Raw genomic sequence first — 14,354 nt, 5'->3', positions numbered from 1 at the left:
TGGTTATCCTGGCTGTGTGCTTCGGGTCATTGTCATGTTGGAAGACCCAGCCTCGACCCATCTTCAATGCTCTAACTGAGGGAAGGCGGTTGTTCCCCAAAATCCCGCAATACATGGCCCCGGTCATCCTCTCCTTAATACAGTGCAGTCGCCCTGTCCCATGTGCAGAAAAACACCCCCAAAGCACGATGCTACCACCCAAATGCTTCACAGTAGGGATGGTGTTCTTGGGATGGTACTCATCATTCTTCTTCCTCCAAACACGTTTAGTGGAATTATGACCCAAAAGTTCTATTTTGGTCTCATCTGACCACATGACTTTCTCCCATGACTCCTCTGGATCATCCAAATGGTCATTGGCAAACTTAAGACGTGCCTGGACATGTGCTGGTTTAAGCAGGGGAACCTTCCGTGCCATGCATGATTTCAAACCATGACGTCTTAGTGTATTACCAACAGTAACCTTGGAAACGGTGGTCCCAGCTCTTTTCAGGTCATTGACCAGCTCCTCCCGTGTAGTTCTGGGCTGATTTCTCACCTTCCTTAGGATTATTGAGACCCCACGAGGTGAGATCTTGCATTGAGCCCCAGTCCAAAGGAAGATTGACAGTCATGTTTAGCTTCTTCCATTTTCTAATGATTGCTCCAACAGTGGACATTTTTTCACCAAGCTGCTTGGCAATTTCCCCGTAGCCCTTTCCAGCCTTGTGGAGGTGTACAATTTTGTCTCTAGTGTCTTTGGACAGTTTTTTGGTCTTGGCCATGTTAGTAGTTGGATTCTTACTGATTGTATGGGGTGGACAGGTGTCTTTATGCAGCTAACGACCTCAAACAGGTGCATCTAATTTAGGATAATAAATGTAGTGGAGGTCGACATTTTAAAGGCAGACTAACAGGTCTTTGAGGGTCAGAATTCTAGCTGATAGACAGGTGTTCAAATACTTATTTTCCTCACTGTATATATATATATATATATATATATATATATATATATATATATATATATATATATATATATATATATATATATATATATATATATATATATATATATATATATATATATATATATATATATATATATATATATATATATATATATATATATATATATATACAGTACAGACCAAAAGTTTGGACACACCTTTTCATTCAAAGAGTTTTCTTTATTTTCATGACTATGAAAATTGTAGAGTCACACTGAAGGCATCAAGGGCTATTTAAACAAGAAGGAGAGTGATGGGATGCTGCGCCAGATGACCTGGCCTCCACAGTCACCGGACCTGAACCCAATCGAGATGGTTTAGGGTTGAGCTGTGCAAAGCAGTAATCAAAGCAAAAGGTGGCTACTTTGAAGAACCTACAGTATGACATTTTTCAGTTGTTTCACACTTTTTTGTTATGTATATAATTCCAAACTTTTGGTCTGTACTGTGTGATATATATATATATATATATATATATATATATATATATATATATATATATATATATATATATATATATATATATATTAGAGAGAGAGAAAAATGTTTTGTTTTTTCTTCTCTCTTGCTCAGCTGTGCATGCCAGTTTGAGTTTAAAAAGATAACAGATACTGAATAATATATTTAAACAATATGAAATACTTTTTAAATCATTTTCTTTTTTATGGACTATACACTACATTACAGAGAAAACGCTTACTTAGAACTTCTAAAGGTAAGAAATTTAGGAAAAAATATTTTCAGGAACAGAAGTATCTTTGCTTAAGTAATAATTAAACTGATTACTCAAAAGCCTTAGATCGAGGGACCTGAACCAAATCAGCAGATTGTAAAACATATCCTGAAAATGTATCTCTGTTCAAGAATATAAATACCTTCTTCTTCTTCTTTCAGCCGTTAGGGGTCGCCACAGCGGATCATCCGTCTCCATGACCCCCTGTCCTCTACATCTGCCTCTTTCACACCAACTACCAACATGTCTTTCCCTCGCCACAGTCCTATAAACTTTCCCTTTCACTCTCGCATATACCCTTCTATCACTAATCACCCCTTCAACTTCCAGGTTCATGTTTATCACCCTATCAGAAACTCTCTTCACCTCTACTACACTCTTACTGTACTCTTCCTTTAGGATCACCCCTACACCATTTCTCTTTCCATCCACACCATGATAGAACAGTTTAAACCAGCTCCAATGTTCCTGGCCTTACTCCCTGTCCACAACATATCTACCTTCCTCCTCTCAATCATATCAGCTAACTCTCTTCCTTTACCAGTCATAGTACCAACATAGTATAAAGTACCAACCCGAATCTCCACTCTCCTACACTTCTCTTTATACCAATACCTGTGGCAGTCGTTGGTAACCCGGACCACGACCGATCCGCTATGAAATTCTGGCTCGTGATCTGCATATTTGATTTGGCACATGTTTTTTACGCTGGATGTCCTTCCTAACGCAACCCTCCCCATTAATCCGGGCTTGGGACCGGCACTAAGAGTGCACTGGCTTGTGCAACCCTAATGGCTGGGTTGAGAATATAAATGCATAAAACATAAAATGGTTTCAAGTTAAAGTTTTGTTCATATACTCCACTGACTCACTTACAAATTCACGTGCATGTAGATTATGCTCCTTGCTCAAGATATACTGATTCATTCATACATTTCCAGGAAAACGTGAGAATAGCTAATATACCATGCATTACAAATATTTGTCTCATTTGAATGTTGATTTGTTAATATTTCCATGTTTAAACAAATAAAAAATTAATCCAACCAAACACAGACAAAACCAGCCAGCATGTCCCAGATCATAAAAAGCTTTTGAAATGTTTATTTTAAAAGCACAATTTGCCCTTGTTCATTCAAACTTTCTTTCGTTAGGTTATAGTACTTTTAACTACCATCTCCTTGTACACAATATTCCCTTACAACGTATTATTATAAAAACAAGGTTCATTTGTGAACAAAAGCCTTCAAAATTTAAACACTGAAGTAATGAAGGAATGGGGGAAAAAATCACAACAGCTGCTACTGATTCAAGGGATCAAAGTCAGAAGTAGTAGTTTATATATACACTGAAAAGAAATTAAAGATCACACACAATAACATTAGTTTTGTTCACTACCCATGGATTTGATAGTTTGTAAGAGATTTTGTCAACAATTTCAAACCATTGGCAGACTCCTTCAATAAATACAGACCACGTTTTAATGGTAGCTCTTTTTCCAATCAGGTCTGGGTCTGAAGAAATCCTGTTACTGAGGTAAAGGAAAGAGTCAGTGCATGGCACTAACCTAGAACATCCTATTTAATTCAGGATCTTATATAGGACTATTTAGGAATTAGACAATTTATGGTGCATATGGGGGAATTGCACTTGGTGAAACTGTGCTTACAAATATTCTTTGGTGCATAAACAATGTGCAGGTAAGACCAACATTTCTAAGGCCTCTGTTTTTCTTAGATTCTTACATTGAGACAGTGGTAACAGCCCTTATATTTGAGAGAAAAATTTTTCGAGGAAAATAATAATAGTTCAAGTCTTCAAGTGGTTCTTTACAACTCTGGAATACTTCCTAAAAGGTGCCTTGTTGCTTTTTTTTCCCGTTTTGTGCATGTATATGCATACTAATTATGATATTCAAATCTTTCCAGCAGCAGTAATTTTCACATATAAAAATAAATTAAAATTCTCTTGTTTAGAACTTCAGCAACAATAGTGGGTATTATAATTGGCTTGTCCTCTCAGGTGAAAGTCCAAAGCTGGAATCTGTCCGCTGGGTTGCAGGGGACCATAGAGGGGTTTTCAAAGCGAGCGCTCAGGCACAGCTTCCTCCCGCGGTTATAAAACAGCTGATTCTACAGAACCAAAGAGAGAAGCGATTGGCAACATATCACTGCTATCCAATAAAAGCAAATACTACAAAATTTATAGCGGGAAATACAAGTAAAAAAAAAAACTTCTCTATTTCTAAAATACAAAGTAAAGATGCAAAAGAACACTGATCGGTTCATGTGTAATTTGAGTTCATTCGTAAGTTCAGATATTCATCTCTGTCATTCATAACACTTCTACCTCAGACAACCATGCTCTGACACGTTATTAAATTATAACGATGCTGTACAGTGAACGCTACAATGCTGCAGTTGTTTAGGCCATTCAGAACTCATTAGGCTGCTGCTTAAGCACAGATCAAACAGTATGACTAGCCACAGGGGAGACGGATTAGTAAATAGTGTAAAAATAATGTGGCAGCTTTTAAAGATTCATTACCTCCTGCAGCTCCCATTTCTGTTCATGTCCAGTCAAGGTGTTGTGGCCTTTATACTGACAATCCTGAAGTTTCACCAGTCCGTCTGTGGCATGTAGGCAAAGCTCCTTCTGAATGTTATGTCGTATTTCATGGTGCGTTGAAAATTCAAAGTACTATATTAATGTTTTGAGAGAAAAAGAAAAGCAACACTATTTAATACAAAAGCTTTTTAATATAATATGGATATTGTAAAATAAGGATGAACTCATTCCGATTAAATTCCTTTAAGCATTTGTTAATATATTAACTATAGTAAATTATCTTTAAAAATCAAAAAGAAAAAACATATTTAGAGAAAAGATAAATGGTAATATTTTAATGGTGATACCTGGTTGCCTCCCAGGCCATGGCATGGGTACATAATGAGTGCCTTGCCTCCCTCATTGTTCTCGCCTGCATCCAGACACATGTCTTTCCCTATATTTTTTATCTGCAGTGAGAGTGAGCAGACAGTCAGAAACTAAAACACACTGAGATCGGGTAGATAGAGGCAAGAGTTGGATTAAATTTAAAAAAAAAAAAATGGAAGAAAGAGAGGGCCATCAGGACAGAAAGATCCAAGCTGTTAAAACATGGAACTCAGCTTTCTCAAAGACCCTCTGCAGGGAGAGAAACATTGCGGGAAACCACAGTGGCCAGACACAACATTCTGTGGTCTGGAGTATTGGAACAAGGAGTAAGACAGAGAGAGAGAAAAAGAAAGAAGAAAGAATTGAAAGAACCAAATGAGAGGGTGATAAAGATAAAAGTAAGAGACAGAAAGAGAGAGAGACAGGAAGAGAGAGAGAGCGAGAGAGAGTGCGAGAGAGAGAGCGCGAGAGAGAGAGCGCACGTATGGGCAGAAGTATGTAATAAATGGAAATAATGAGTGAAAAGAGACCCACCACTGTGTACATAAGCACACACACACACACACACACACACACACACACACACACACACACACACACACACACTCACTTACCGCACCAAACTGCAGTGGGTTGAGATCAGGCATGAAGACCTCTGGGTACACGTTCTTTAAATACCAGGAAAAGCTCTTACACTCTAGTCTCTCACGGAGCTCCAAGCGTTTGGAGACATCTCCAAAGGACCTCTGTGGAAACAGACCCAGACTGCCATTAATCTGCCATTAATAAACGTTAAGTGAGGGGTTTTCATCCATCCATCCATTCTGTTGCCCCCAGGCTGTGTAGGAACCGTTTTTGGCAGTCCTTTCCCCTCTGGTTTAGACTATCAGCAGATCTTGGCTACATGTTGAAAGTCTGGTGATTTTTTTTTTTTTTTGTGGTTTGGGCCATGAAAGAGGAGCAAGTCTTGGATTCATGTTGAGAGTCTGGCAGGACACCTTTAAAATCAACTCAACACTGCAAAATGACCAAGCATTTTTTTCCCCCAGATAAAATATGTGGCCACAAATCATTATAATATGACAGGACAAACATCTAGGCATAGGAAATGATGAATCTCCACAGTATATCTAGTATTGTCTTCATGCTGTGCCCATCTAAGCCATGACTACTTAAAAATTGAGTAAACTCTCAGTGGAAATTTCTTGGATATGTTGAGAACATTGATCATTCCAAAGAAGTCTTGCTGTGTTACCACAACAGAATGGTGTTAAGTGTAATCATATATATATATATATATATATATATATATATATATATATATATATATATATATATATATATATATATATATATATATATATATTACAGGAGACCCTACATCTGTTTATTGGCAGTCTAGGCATAGATCTTTAAGTGTAAGATCTCCATTAAGACTAGCACAGACAGACGTTAGTCTTTCCATTCAAAACTTGGTGTAGTGTGAACATGAGAAATTGACCCTTGGAAAAATAAAGGCTAGCAAGAGCATGGAAGTCTAAAAATGACTTTCTTTGTTCCTCCTTTGTTCACTTTATCCAGCGCCGATCAGTTCTGACCATCTTTTCGGCACATGATTAAACCTAGATTTTATTTTATTTAATTATGTTCATGGTGCTTCTTTGAAAGTCATGTTGAATCTCATATTTATCCTAATCTATGTCTGGAAAATATTAAATCCACACATGCTTCACTTGGCCGGCATGATTTAGGTGTCAGGTTACACAAACCAGTTCTTGACTGTCTCAACCAGAGAGGCTATGTAATTTCGATACATGAAACTTATACTGTATAATGAAGCATATTAATGCTCGACTGCCCATGAATACAGCTTATGTCTGTGGAATGTTAAAGCTACCAACAATAGTATCCCACTGTTACAAAGCAAAATTCAAGTCAAGATGCTTTTATTGTCATTTCAATCATATATAGCTGATGCAGTACACAGTGAAATGCAAATTCTCCAGGACCCTGGTTCCACAGGAAAAACAGAACACAGAGCAAAGGACTAAAAGTAAGTTGTCCCTCCATCATGTGCAACTTGGTGCAAAAGAAAAGAATGAGAGGCTGCTTCTCGAAGTAAAAGTTAACTCTGGACCACTGTGCCACACAGCTAGAAACTTAATCCCTAAAAACCTTACTTTACCTCTTTAGACATCTGTGCCGCCTGCTGGTTCCTGCGGTAGAAGATCTCCTTGTAGTCGTCCATCCAGACCTCAGCCAGCCTCACTTGATTACGAGCGATAACTTGCGTGCCCTTGGGAAAGGTATGAGGGCTTTTGGTGCGGAAAACGTGGCCCACAATAGAACAGGGGATGATCTCCAACTGACCTCCACACTGCCACACCTGCAGGTATGAAAACAAGAAGGAAACATATACAAATACTACTGCTGTGGATTTCTGTGCAACTAGGTGTAAAGGATTTTAGTTGTGTGAAGATTTTAAACTACTAATGAATATTTGTAAATAAGAAATACAAAATTATTTTGTACATTAACAATATTTTGAATGAATTTCTCTTAAATTTGAAAGAAGAAGAAGAAAAAAAAAAAGGCTCTAGAACCAGGATTTCCAGGGTCACGGTTTTTAATGCCAAATTGAGATAGGTTTGGAACAAGGTTGTGGGTGGAAACACCAAGTCCACATGTGCCTTTTTGGCTAATTTAAAAATGCTCTGCTGCTGCCAAAGATCAGATAAATAAACAGTTGGAATGGTAAACAAAAGGGAGTGTCATTTTTGAAGGAATATGCAGAGGCTGATGGTCAGGCAAGGATAAACACATAGCAGATAAGCTTTCTGCAATTCAGAAATGCTTTTTCACCAAGGTAAAAACATGTGGCTCCCTTTTCCATTCACTGAATTTTTTGGGCTAGCTTAAGGTCTTGTTTTTTTTTGTTTTTTTTTTTTAATGTGGCTGGAGATTCTGCTTCAAGCTGGTAACTTTGGCCAGACCATTAAATTGTTATCCTTTGAGTCATTACTTAATGAGGACAAAAGGGCAATGACTCACTATGGCCATGTCTTAATTTTTCTTTTTGCAGATGATACAAAATTCATATATTTTTTTTTGTTAGTAGATCCAGAACTTTTGCTAAGAACACTGGGTGTAAGGCAGGAATGGGGTCCCAGTCCATCATGGTGCACCATGAACACATACATACACACATGCCTTTACATCCGAGGTGAATTTATTGCTTACCCTGAACGACATTTCAATATTCTCTCCTCCCCAGATCTCCATCTCCTCATCATAGCTCCCAATATGATAGAAATAATCTTTAGAGATGGAAAAAAGTCCTCCGGCAAATGCTGGTGTTCTATACAGTACAAAAAATAAATCAATAATACATCCATTTACATCAGTAGATTTTTAAGTAGATCTAAGCTAAGATCCACCTGAAGGGCAGTTCTTTACAAAGAATCTTTCCAGGTGCCGTTTCTTACTTTATGGGGTAGGTCTCATCTTTGCGCCGTTTTTTTTCGTGATCAGGCAAAGTCTCCCAGCCGAAGGACAGGGCCCAGTCAAAGTTTCCCCGATTGTGGTTCTGCCCATATGGAGAAGGCTTCATGAACTCAAAAGTGTTCAGGTCGATAGTGGTGATGTCCGGACTCACCACTGCAGTGTAGTTCTCTGCTATCCGGGCTAGCAGAGGCTCGAGCCAGCCATTAAAACATTCACCTGCACAAGAAGAACATTTAACAAAATAGTCCTTAACCACTGTGGTAGAAGTTGGAAACTAATTGTTTAAGCTTCATGTGTGGGTATGGACCAAACTAACATGCCAAGACTAACAGTGTCAAGCCGCTTGTAAGGAACTGGTGCATTGGAAAGTCTCTGGGTAAATAGTGTGTGTAACCACACAGAATAACAAAAATTTTTATGAGCTTAACCATCATGACACAGAAGCATACACTTTTGAGTGAGGGCTATCATTACTACCATCATGCTTGTTTTGCTAGAAAAACAATGACTAAGCTGCAATGTACAGTGGGGGTTTGTATAAGTGCAAAAAACCCAAACTCATAATGACTAAGTATTTTTTACATACAGTGTGCATCCAAGAATGTGAGGGTGTCTCCAGTGGCTACTGAGGCTCCCAGCAGTCGCGCAGTGATGAGTCCTTTCCTCTGAAGCTGTCGCACCACACGAACAATGTGCAGTTGTTTTAGATACTCATCCAGCTCTTCCTTCAGCCGCTCTGTACAGAAGAAAACCAAAACACATTTGTTCACTGGTGAGAACAGTCAATGCACTTGTTCATTCAAACACAATTTTCATTCTTTTTTTGGGAAACAGAGTCAAAGTTATTGCATGTGGACATGAATATTGTGCTGAAAATATTACAAGATTATAAATAATAAAAATAATATTACAAAATGAGGTGAAAAAGTGCAAAACATCAGAAAAAAAAAACAAAAAAGATTGATGAAGCTCTGAGTGATTAATACATGGAGAAAACAATCAAAGCTAAATTACTCATGTTCGTAGGAAAACTACATACTATGAAGGGGTATATGTGTCAGAGACGAACAAAAATAGAAGCCTATGCCAGAATGGCCTCAATTACCCTAGGCCTGTAGGGTCCTAGGACAAAAATATGATGATAAAAATTAACCTGTCTCAGAGAGATTGAACAAAAAAGTGTGTAGAAAATGAAGCTAAAGATAATTTAGAGAAAATGACATGCATGGCTGCTAGCAGAATCGAGTTACTTTACTGATAAGGAATTCAGTGCAAAAACATCCGTTTTCTTTAGTCAATACTGTGGAAATAGCACTTCACTTAGTAGTAGAATAACCTCATTATCAAAAATAATCTCTGTTTAGGGTTTATAGAGGAACATTCAGGAGTCAGTCTGAACCCCTCCAACCCTTATTTCAATTAAATATTTATAAACTACACTGTCATGGCTCCCATAAAAAGTGTTACAGCCTACCATTTTAAGGCAATCTACAGAAAGTTGTTGGATTTCGCAAGCACAGTGCGATTTATTGTTAACAAAACAATCTAATATCATTAACAGTGATTTGTATATTTGTAAGATGGAAGGAGAGTATCCACTGAAACCACAGAGACTGGCCTGCACACCTACAGATTGCCTGCAATAGTAGGCATTATACAGGGGCAGGGTATTACGGAGAGAGCACTGCAGACAGAATTAACTAAATCTGTCAGGAAAGAGAAATGATGGAGCATGATTGACATGGATTGACGGGCAAAAAAAAAAAAGAAGAGAAAATTGCATGAGGTAAAAGGTAGAGTAAAACCTCTCCTGAGTGGAAAACTGCTTGCCCTGATTTAATCGAGGCAGAAGTTTAAAACCAAGGCCTAATTTTGTTTTTAGATTGTTAAACAACTCCATTGTAACTGCCTCCCCCAAACACATCCAATAGATGTTACAAGACATCACAGGAAGCAAAGCTGTTGCCTTGTTAGCACTGGTACAAAAATCAACTCCTGTACTGCCCTAGCAGTTTGGCTAGAGAGCAATAAAGTGGGCCACCTGTCTGACTTTATTTCAGTTTAGCAGATGGGTGGTCCTGCAATATTAAAAGCTGAGAAGTCGTTACCGTCTGCGCTGGCGTCATCAACAAGGATGATCTCTTTGAGAAGAAGGACAGGAGAGGTGTGGAGCACACTGTAGACAGTCCGCAGCAATGTGCTCCACGCCTCGTTATGGAACACAATGATCACGCTCGTGGTCGGCAAGTGTGGGCAGCGCCTAAATGTCTGCTCTATGCATCTAATAGGAAAAAGAAAGAAAAATAGAGAAATAGTTGGAATGATGCAGGCCATTCCCTCAGTGCCATAAAGAGAGGGTGTATAACCATAAGTTGAATACATCCAAGAAATATCTGTGGCTCACTAGAAGAAACCTTTTACAACAGAAAGAAACAATAAAATAGGGCTTGGTACAGCCTAAATTGCCTAGTCAAACTAATAAGAACAAGAACAGACTTGTGTAATTGGCCAGACATAGCTCAACATCTTCCTTCTTTCCTCTTTTCTTTTCAATCAGCCGCCTCAACAAGGCATGCTAAAGCAATGTCTCAGGAAAAAGTCTGTGGTTTTTCGGGGCAGCAGCCAAATATAAATAGAGTCTTCGGGTTTTAGCCGATTTAGATGTAGAAATTGAAATATGCATGTTATTTCGGCTTAATGGTGTGTCTTTTTTTTGTCTGTTTTGTTTCTTGAAATGAGCTAATTTGTGCTTAAAGACAAACATATATATTATTTAACAATCAGTAGATGGCACTATATTTATAAATTAGCCAAAATTCTTGCGCAATATTAGAATGTTGTTACACAATAAAAGATAATAAAAGTGCCTACGTACTCTGGTGGCCTTGTATCAGGACCGAGGTCTCGGCTGAGGGAGATACGATCACTAGCGTACAGGTTAAAGCAGTGTTTCTCCTCGCCTCTCTCCTTCTCCTTCTGCTCAGCTGGCCCAAGGTTCTCCGTATGGAAGGGTTTCCCTGAGGCGCCCGGGGCACTGGGATTCTGTGGCGGCCTTTCCAGGACAGGCCTCAGCTCTGCAGCTGTGTAGTAACCAGGCAGACAGGGCTGGCTGCTCCTGCTTTCCTGCTGCCTCACTGGGGCTCGGATCTGCATCTTTGGCATGGAGTCTCTAAAGTTATTCATGGCCCCCATTACCATGCCCAGCATGGTGTCCCGTTTCTCTACAATCCCTTTTAGCCAGAGCTCCTCCTGCGGGCTCTGACTGACCACCTCTCTTTGCATCAGAAACAAAAATGTGACGAACACTAGCGCCACAATGGCAACCTTCCATGGATGCAAACGCCTGCGTAGCAGTCTGCGGATCAAAGTCATTCTTCTGTGGTGGAAATGAATAGTGGTGTGTGTGTGTGTACTTCTAGAGTGTTGCATATAATGATTCACCTGACACACGTTGCGAGTAACATCACTGACTTCTAAACCTGTAAAAGAAGAAAAAAGTGCCAGTGAAAAAACATTAACGTGTATCTGCTATGTTAAGGCTAATATTTAGTTATGGTTCGAAAACAGTTCAGCCCGGTTTGAAACTCACGAGTGAAGGATTGGAAAAGGAAAATATTGAGGTTTACTCAGTTTCATCATGTAAGGTATCCAAAATAAACATTTTCATTGACATTTTAGATCTTTTAAGATGACTGGGAAATTGTTCTCAATGAGAGAAACATGATTTCAAAGTCTTTTTATACATGCTCCAGGAAATTACTGCTGAGGTTCTGTTCCTAAAAAACTGAAACATAATAACTATAAAATATATAATGTTATAGAATTTACCTATAGCATTTTTCCCCACATTAGGTTTAAGCAGTTTGGAGCCCAGCAGTCACTATATGTTTCATTCTGTAATGCTTTACAAAAACACTGAAAACCTGGAGTAGAATTTCTTGAAGTGAAGAAGACCAACATATTACTATGTCAAAGTGCTGCCTATATAAAAAGTCTCTCTCTCTCACACACACACACACACACACACACACACACACACACACACACACACACACACACACACACACACACAAAATATATATATATATATATATATATATATATATATATATATATATATATATACACACAGTGTGATGGCTTCTATTGAAAATCAGTCTTACCCACACTGCTATAATGCCATAATCTTGCCAGTATAAACCTATGATCCAAGTCTCATCAGGACAGGTAGGAGGTTTCCTTCCAAGCAGAATTCCAACATGGGAAATTTCTAATAAAGTCACAATCCAACTAAAATCATCTCAGCATATGTTCGTCAATAGTGTCTAACCAAAACAAAAAAAACTCTACGTGTGCATGTCTGGTTTGTATGGCTCTGTGTTTGATCAGCGTCTTTCTCACGGAGGTTTCATCCGGAATCTTCACACTCACTCACACACACACACAAAAAAGAGGTCAGGTTTTATTCCAAACAGACCGCGGAGGAAACCGCCACGTAACGACACACCGCGCGTCTGATTCATGAATCACGACACTCCACTTCCGTGTGTGGAATCCAGGTGTGCTTGTCAGGTAAGAAGCGCGGAGGCGAGGCGCGAGCACGCATGCGCAAAGGCCTCCTATGCAACCGCTCCACGCCAAGCCTACATAACAGGTACAGGTACAAAGCGTGATCTGTCACAGGTACCCACCCCGGGGACACGGACAAGCCCAGGGTGGGGCTTTTCTTTAAGAATTATTCATCATTTACTTATTCATTCCTTCATTCATTTATACATTTGGGAGGAGAGGATTGGTGATGCATGAAATACAACTTTTAAAGTACAGTGTCTGATATTAAGTAAAAACCGGATATTAGAGTCAACGAACTGTTGTATTGGTCATTAATAAATTGTGTAGTAATATCGTATTGTGAATGAGGAAGTTTGTACGGTGAGGTTTCTGGAGAAATTAAGCGGCCGCTTAAACGGTTGCCAGGATACAGCGAGCACAGGAACGCGCGCGCACCGCATCATCGCGCATGAAAAGACTTACAGCACAGAATCTTTATTACACTTAAGAAAGTTACGATCCAACCGGAAGCACTTCGGTGTTTTATTTTTTTTCCACCAGAATACCATGTGGCAAAATCAACGCTGATCCACACTGTAAACTTACCGCACGTGAGAAAGTCCGGGTTGTGTCTTAACTGCACGAGTCTGATCGCCGGCGGTCTCGCGGACCCTCATCCGGATTCTTGTAGAGATTATGAAGATCAGTGTGAACCCCCGACGTTTTGACAGGGACAGCAAACAAAAAAAAAGTTCTATATCCTTGCACACCTACATTTTAATTCTGAAGTCAAAATCCTTACCATGGCACACAAAGAAAGTTGTTTAATCGGTGTTGTGTCCGCGCGCGTGGAAAGGAAATCGAGCAGGAGACATGATGGCCATCATACGAGACAGAAAGAGCGGTGTGTCTTGGAGCTGTGAATACACGGACATGCCAAAAAGGAGCACCAGCTTCAGCTCCACGAGACTTCCCCCTCTGTTCTTCCTTATTGGCACCTCACTGAGCAAGCAAAGTGAAGCTGTTTCATCTGTGCACAACTAAAAGAGCAAGATCACCACGATTCTGCATTTGGAAGCACATCTGCTTTGGTGTGATATTTATTGAGGATTTTATTTACTGGAATACCACCAGAACCAACATTACTCATTACTAAACTCTGAAATCCCCACATAGGCCATTCTTAAATGCAACAAAGGGTGTTCTTTTTTTCCACATCGAAGAGCAAACCCTTCAATAGGACAGAGAAGAGAGGATGTCTTGAGAAAGAAAACAAAAGGGCTCAGTCTCCCTGACAGTGAAAAGGCAGGCGGACTGGAAGTTCACTGAGCTTCCTATAGCCCAATTCATTTCCTCTGTTCTGCAGGTTAAATATTACTTATTAAATAAGCATTGTGTTTAGTGATACAATTTATATAGTACAGAAATAAATTTTTAATTCATATTATATCGTTATTATAGTATATTATAATTACTAATAATATTGATCATATTAGAAAGTACAGACACACCATTATGAATCGTTTTCTTTAATGTAACAATTTTTTGGACAGTTTAATAGTCATCAAGAAAATATACTACATATTAAAAAATAGCAGTCACACCAAAATATCAAATAACAGTTACAAAATGTAATACTAAAG

General features: G+C 39.0%; 1 protein-coding gene across 4 annotated transcripts; it reads right to left on the bottom strand.

Moving 5' to 3' along the window:
• Nucleotides 1-2,800: 2,800 nt before the first annotated feature.
• On the bottom strand, nt 2,801-13,814 carry galnt3 (UDP-N-acetyl-alpha-D-galactosamine:polypeptide N-acetylgalactosaminyltransferase 3 (GalNAc-T3)). 4 transcript variants are annotated; one of them, XM_083538015.1, is made up of 12 exons: nt 13,514-13,814; nt 13,318-13,395; nt 11,036-11,639; nt 10,269-10,441; nt 8,747-8,896; nt 8,142-8,376; nt 7,897-8,014; nt 6,842-7,042; nt 5,271-5,402; nt 4,635-4,736; nt 4,267-4,419; nt 2,801-3,851 (listed from the first exon to the last, which is right to left on the bottom strand). In XM_083538015.1, exons 3-12 carry the CDS (start codon nt 11,587-11,589, stop codon nt 3,738-3,740), a joined length of 1,932 nt encoding a protein of 643 aa, XP_083394141.1. In that variant the 5' UTR covers nt 11,590-11,639; nt 13,318-13,395; nt 13,514-13,814; the 3' UTR covers nt 2,801-3,737. The 4 variants fall into 4 exon arrangements, with proteins under 4 accessions (XP_083394141.1, XP_083394139.1, XP_083394140.1 ...); XM_083538013.1 differs by lacking the exons at nt 13,318-13,395; nt 13,514-13,814 and adding an exon at nt 12,324-12,746; XM_083538014.1 differs by lacking the exons at nt 13,318-13,395; nt 13,514-13,814 and adding an exon at nt 12,328-12,746.
• Between the last annotated feature and the right edge of the window lie 540 nt (nt 13,815-14,354).

The sequence above is a fragment of the Silurus aristotelis genome (assembly GCF_946808225.1).
Source record: "Silurus aristotelis genome assembly, chromosome: 3".
Classification (NCBI taxonomy): Eukaryota; Metazoa; Chordata; class Actinopteri; order Siluriformes; family Siluridae; genus Silurus; species Silurus aristotelis.
The sequence above is the reverse complement of the archived record's forward strand: the minus strand, read 5'-3'. Positions and strand labels throughout refer to the sequence as shown.

Coding starts and splice junctions, on each gene's coding strand:
- galnt3 (XM_083538015.1), bottom strand. CDS start 11,589: ATGCAACACTCTAGAAGTACACACACACACACCACTATTCATTTCCAC. Junction 8,015..8,141: donor GATGAGACCTACCCCATAAA/GTAAGAAACGGC, acceptor TGTACTGTATAG/AACACCAGCATTTGCCGGAG. Junction 4,737..5,270: donor ACCCACTGCAGTTTGGTGCG/GTAAGTGAGTGT, acceptor CTCTCACTGCAG/ATAAAAAATATAGGGAAAGA.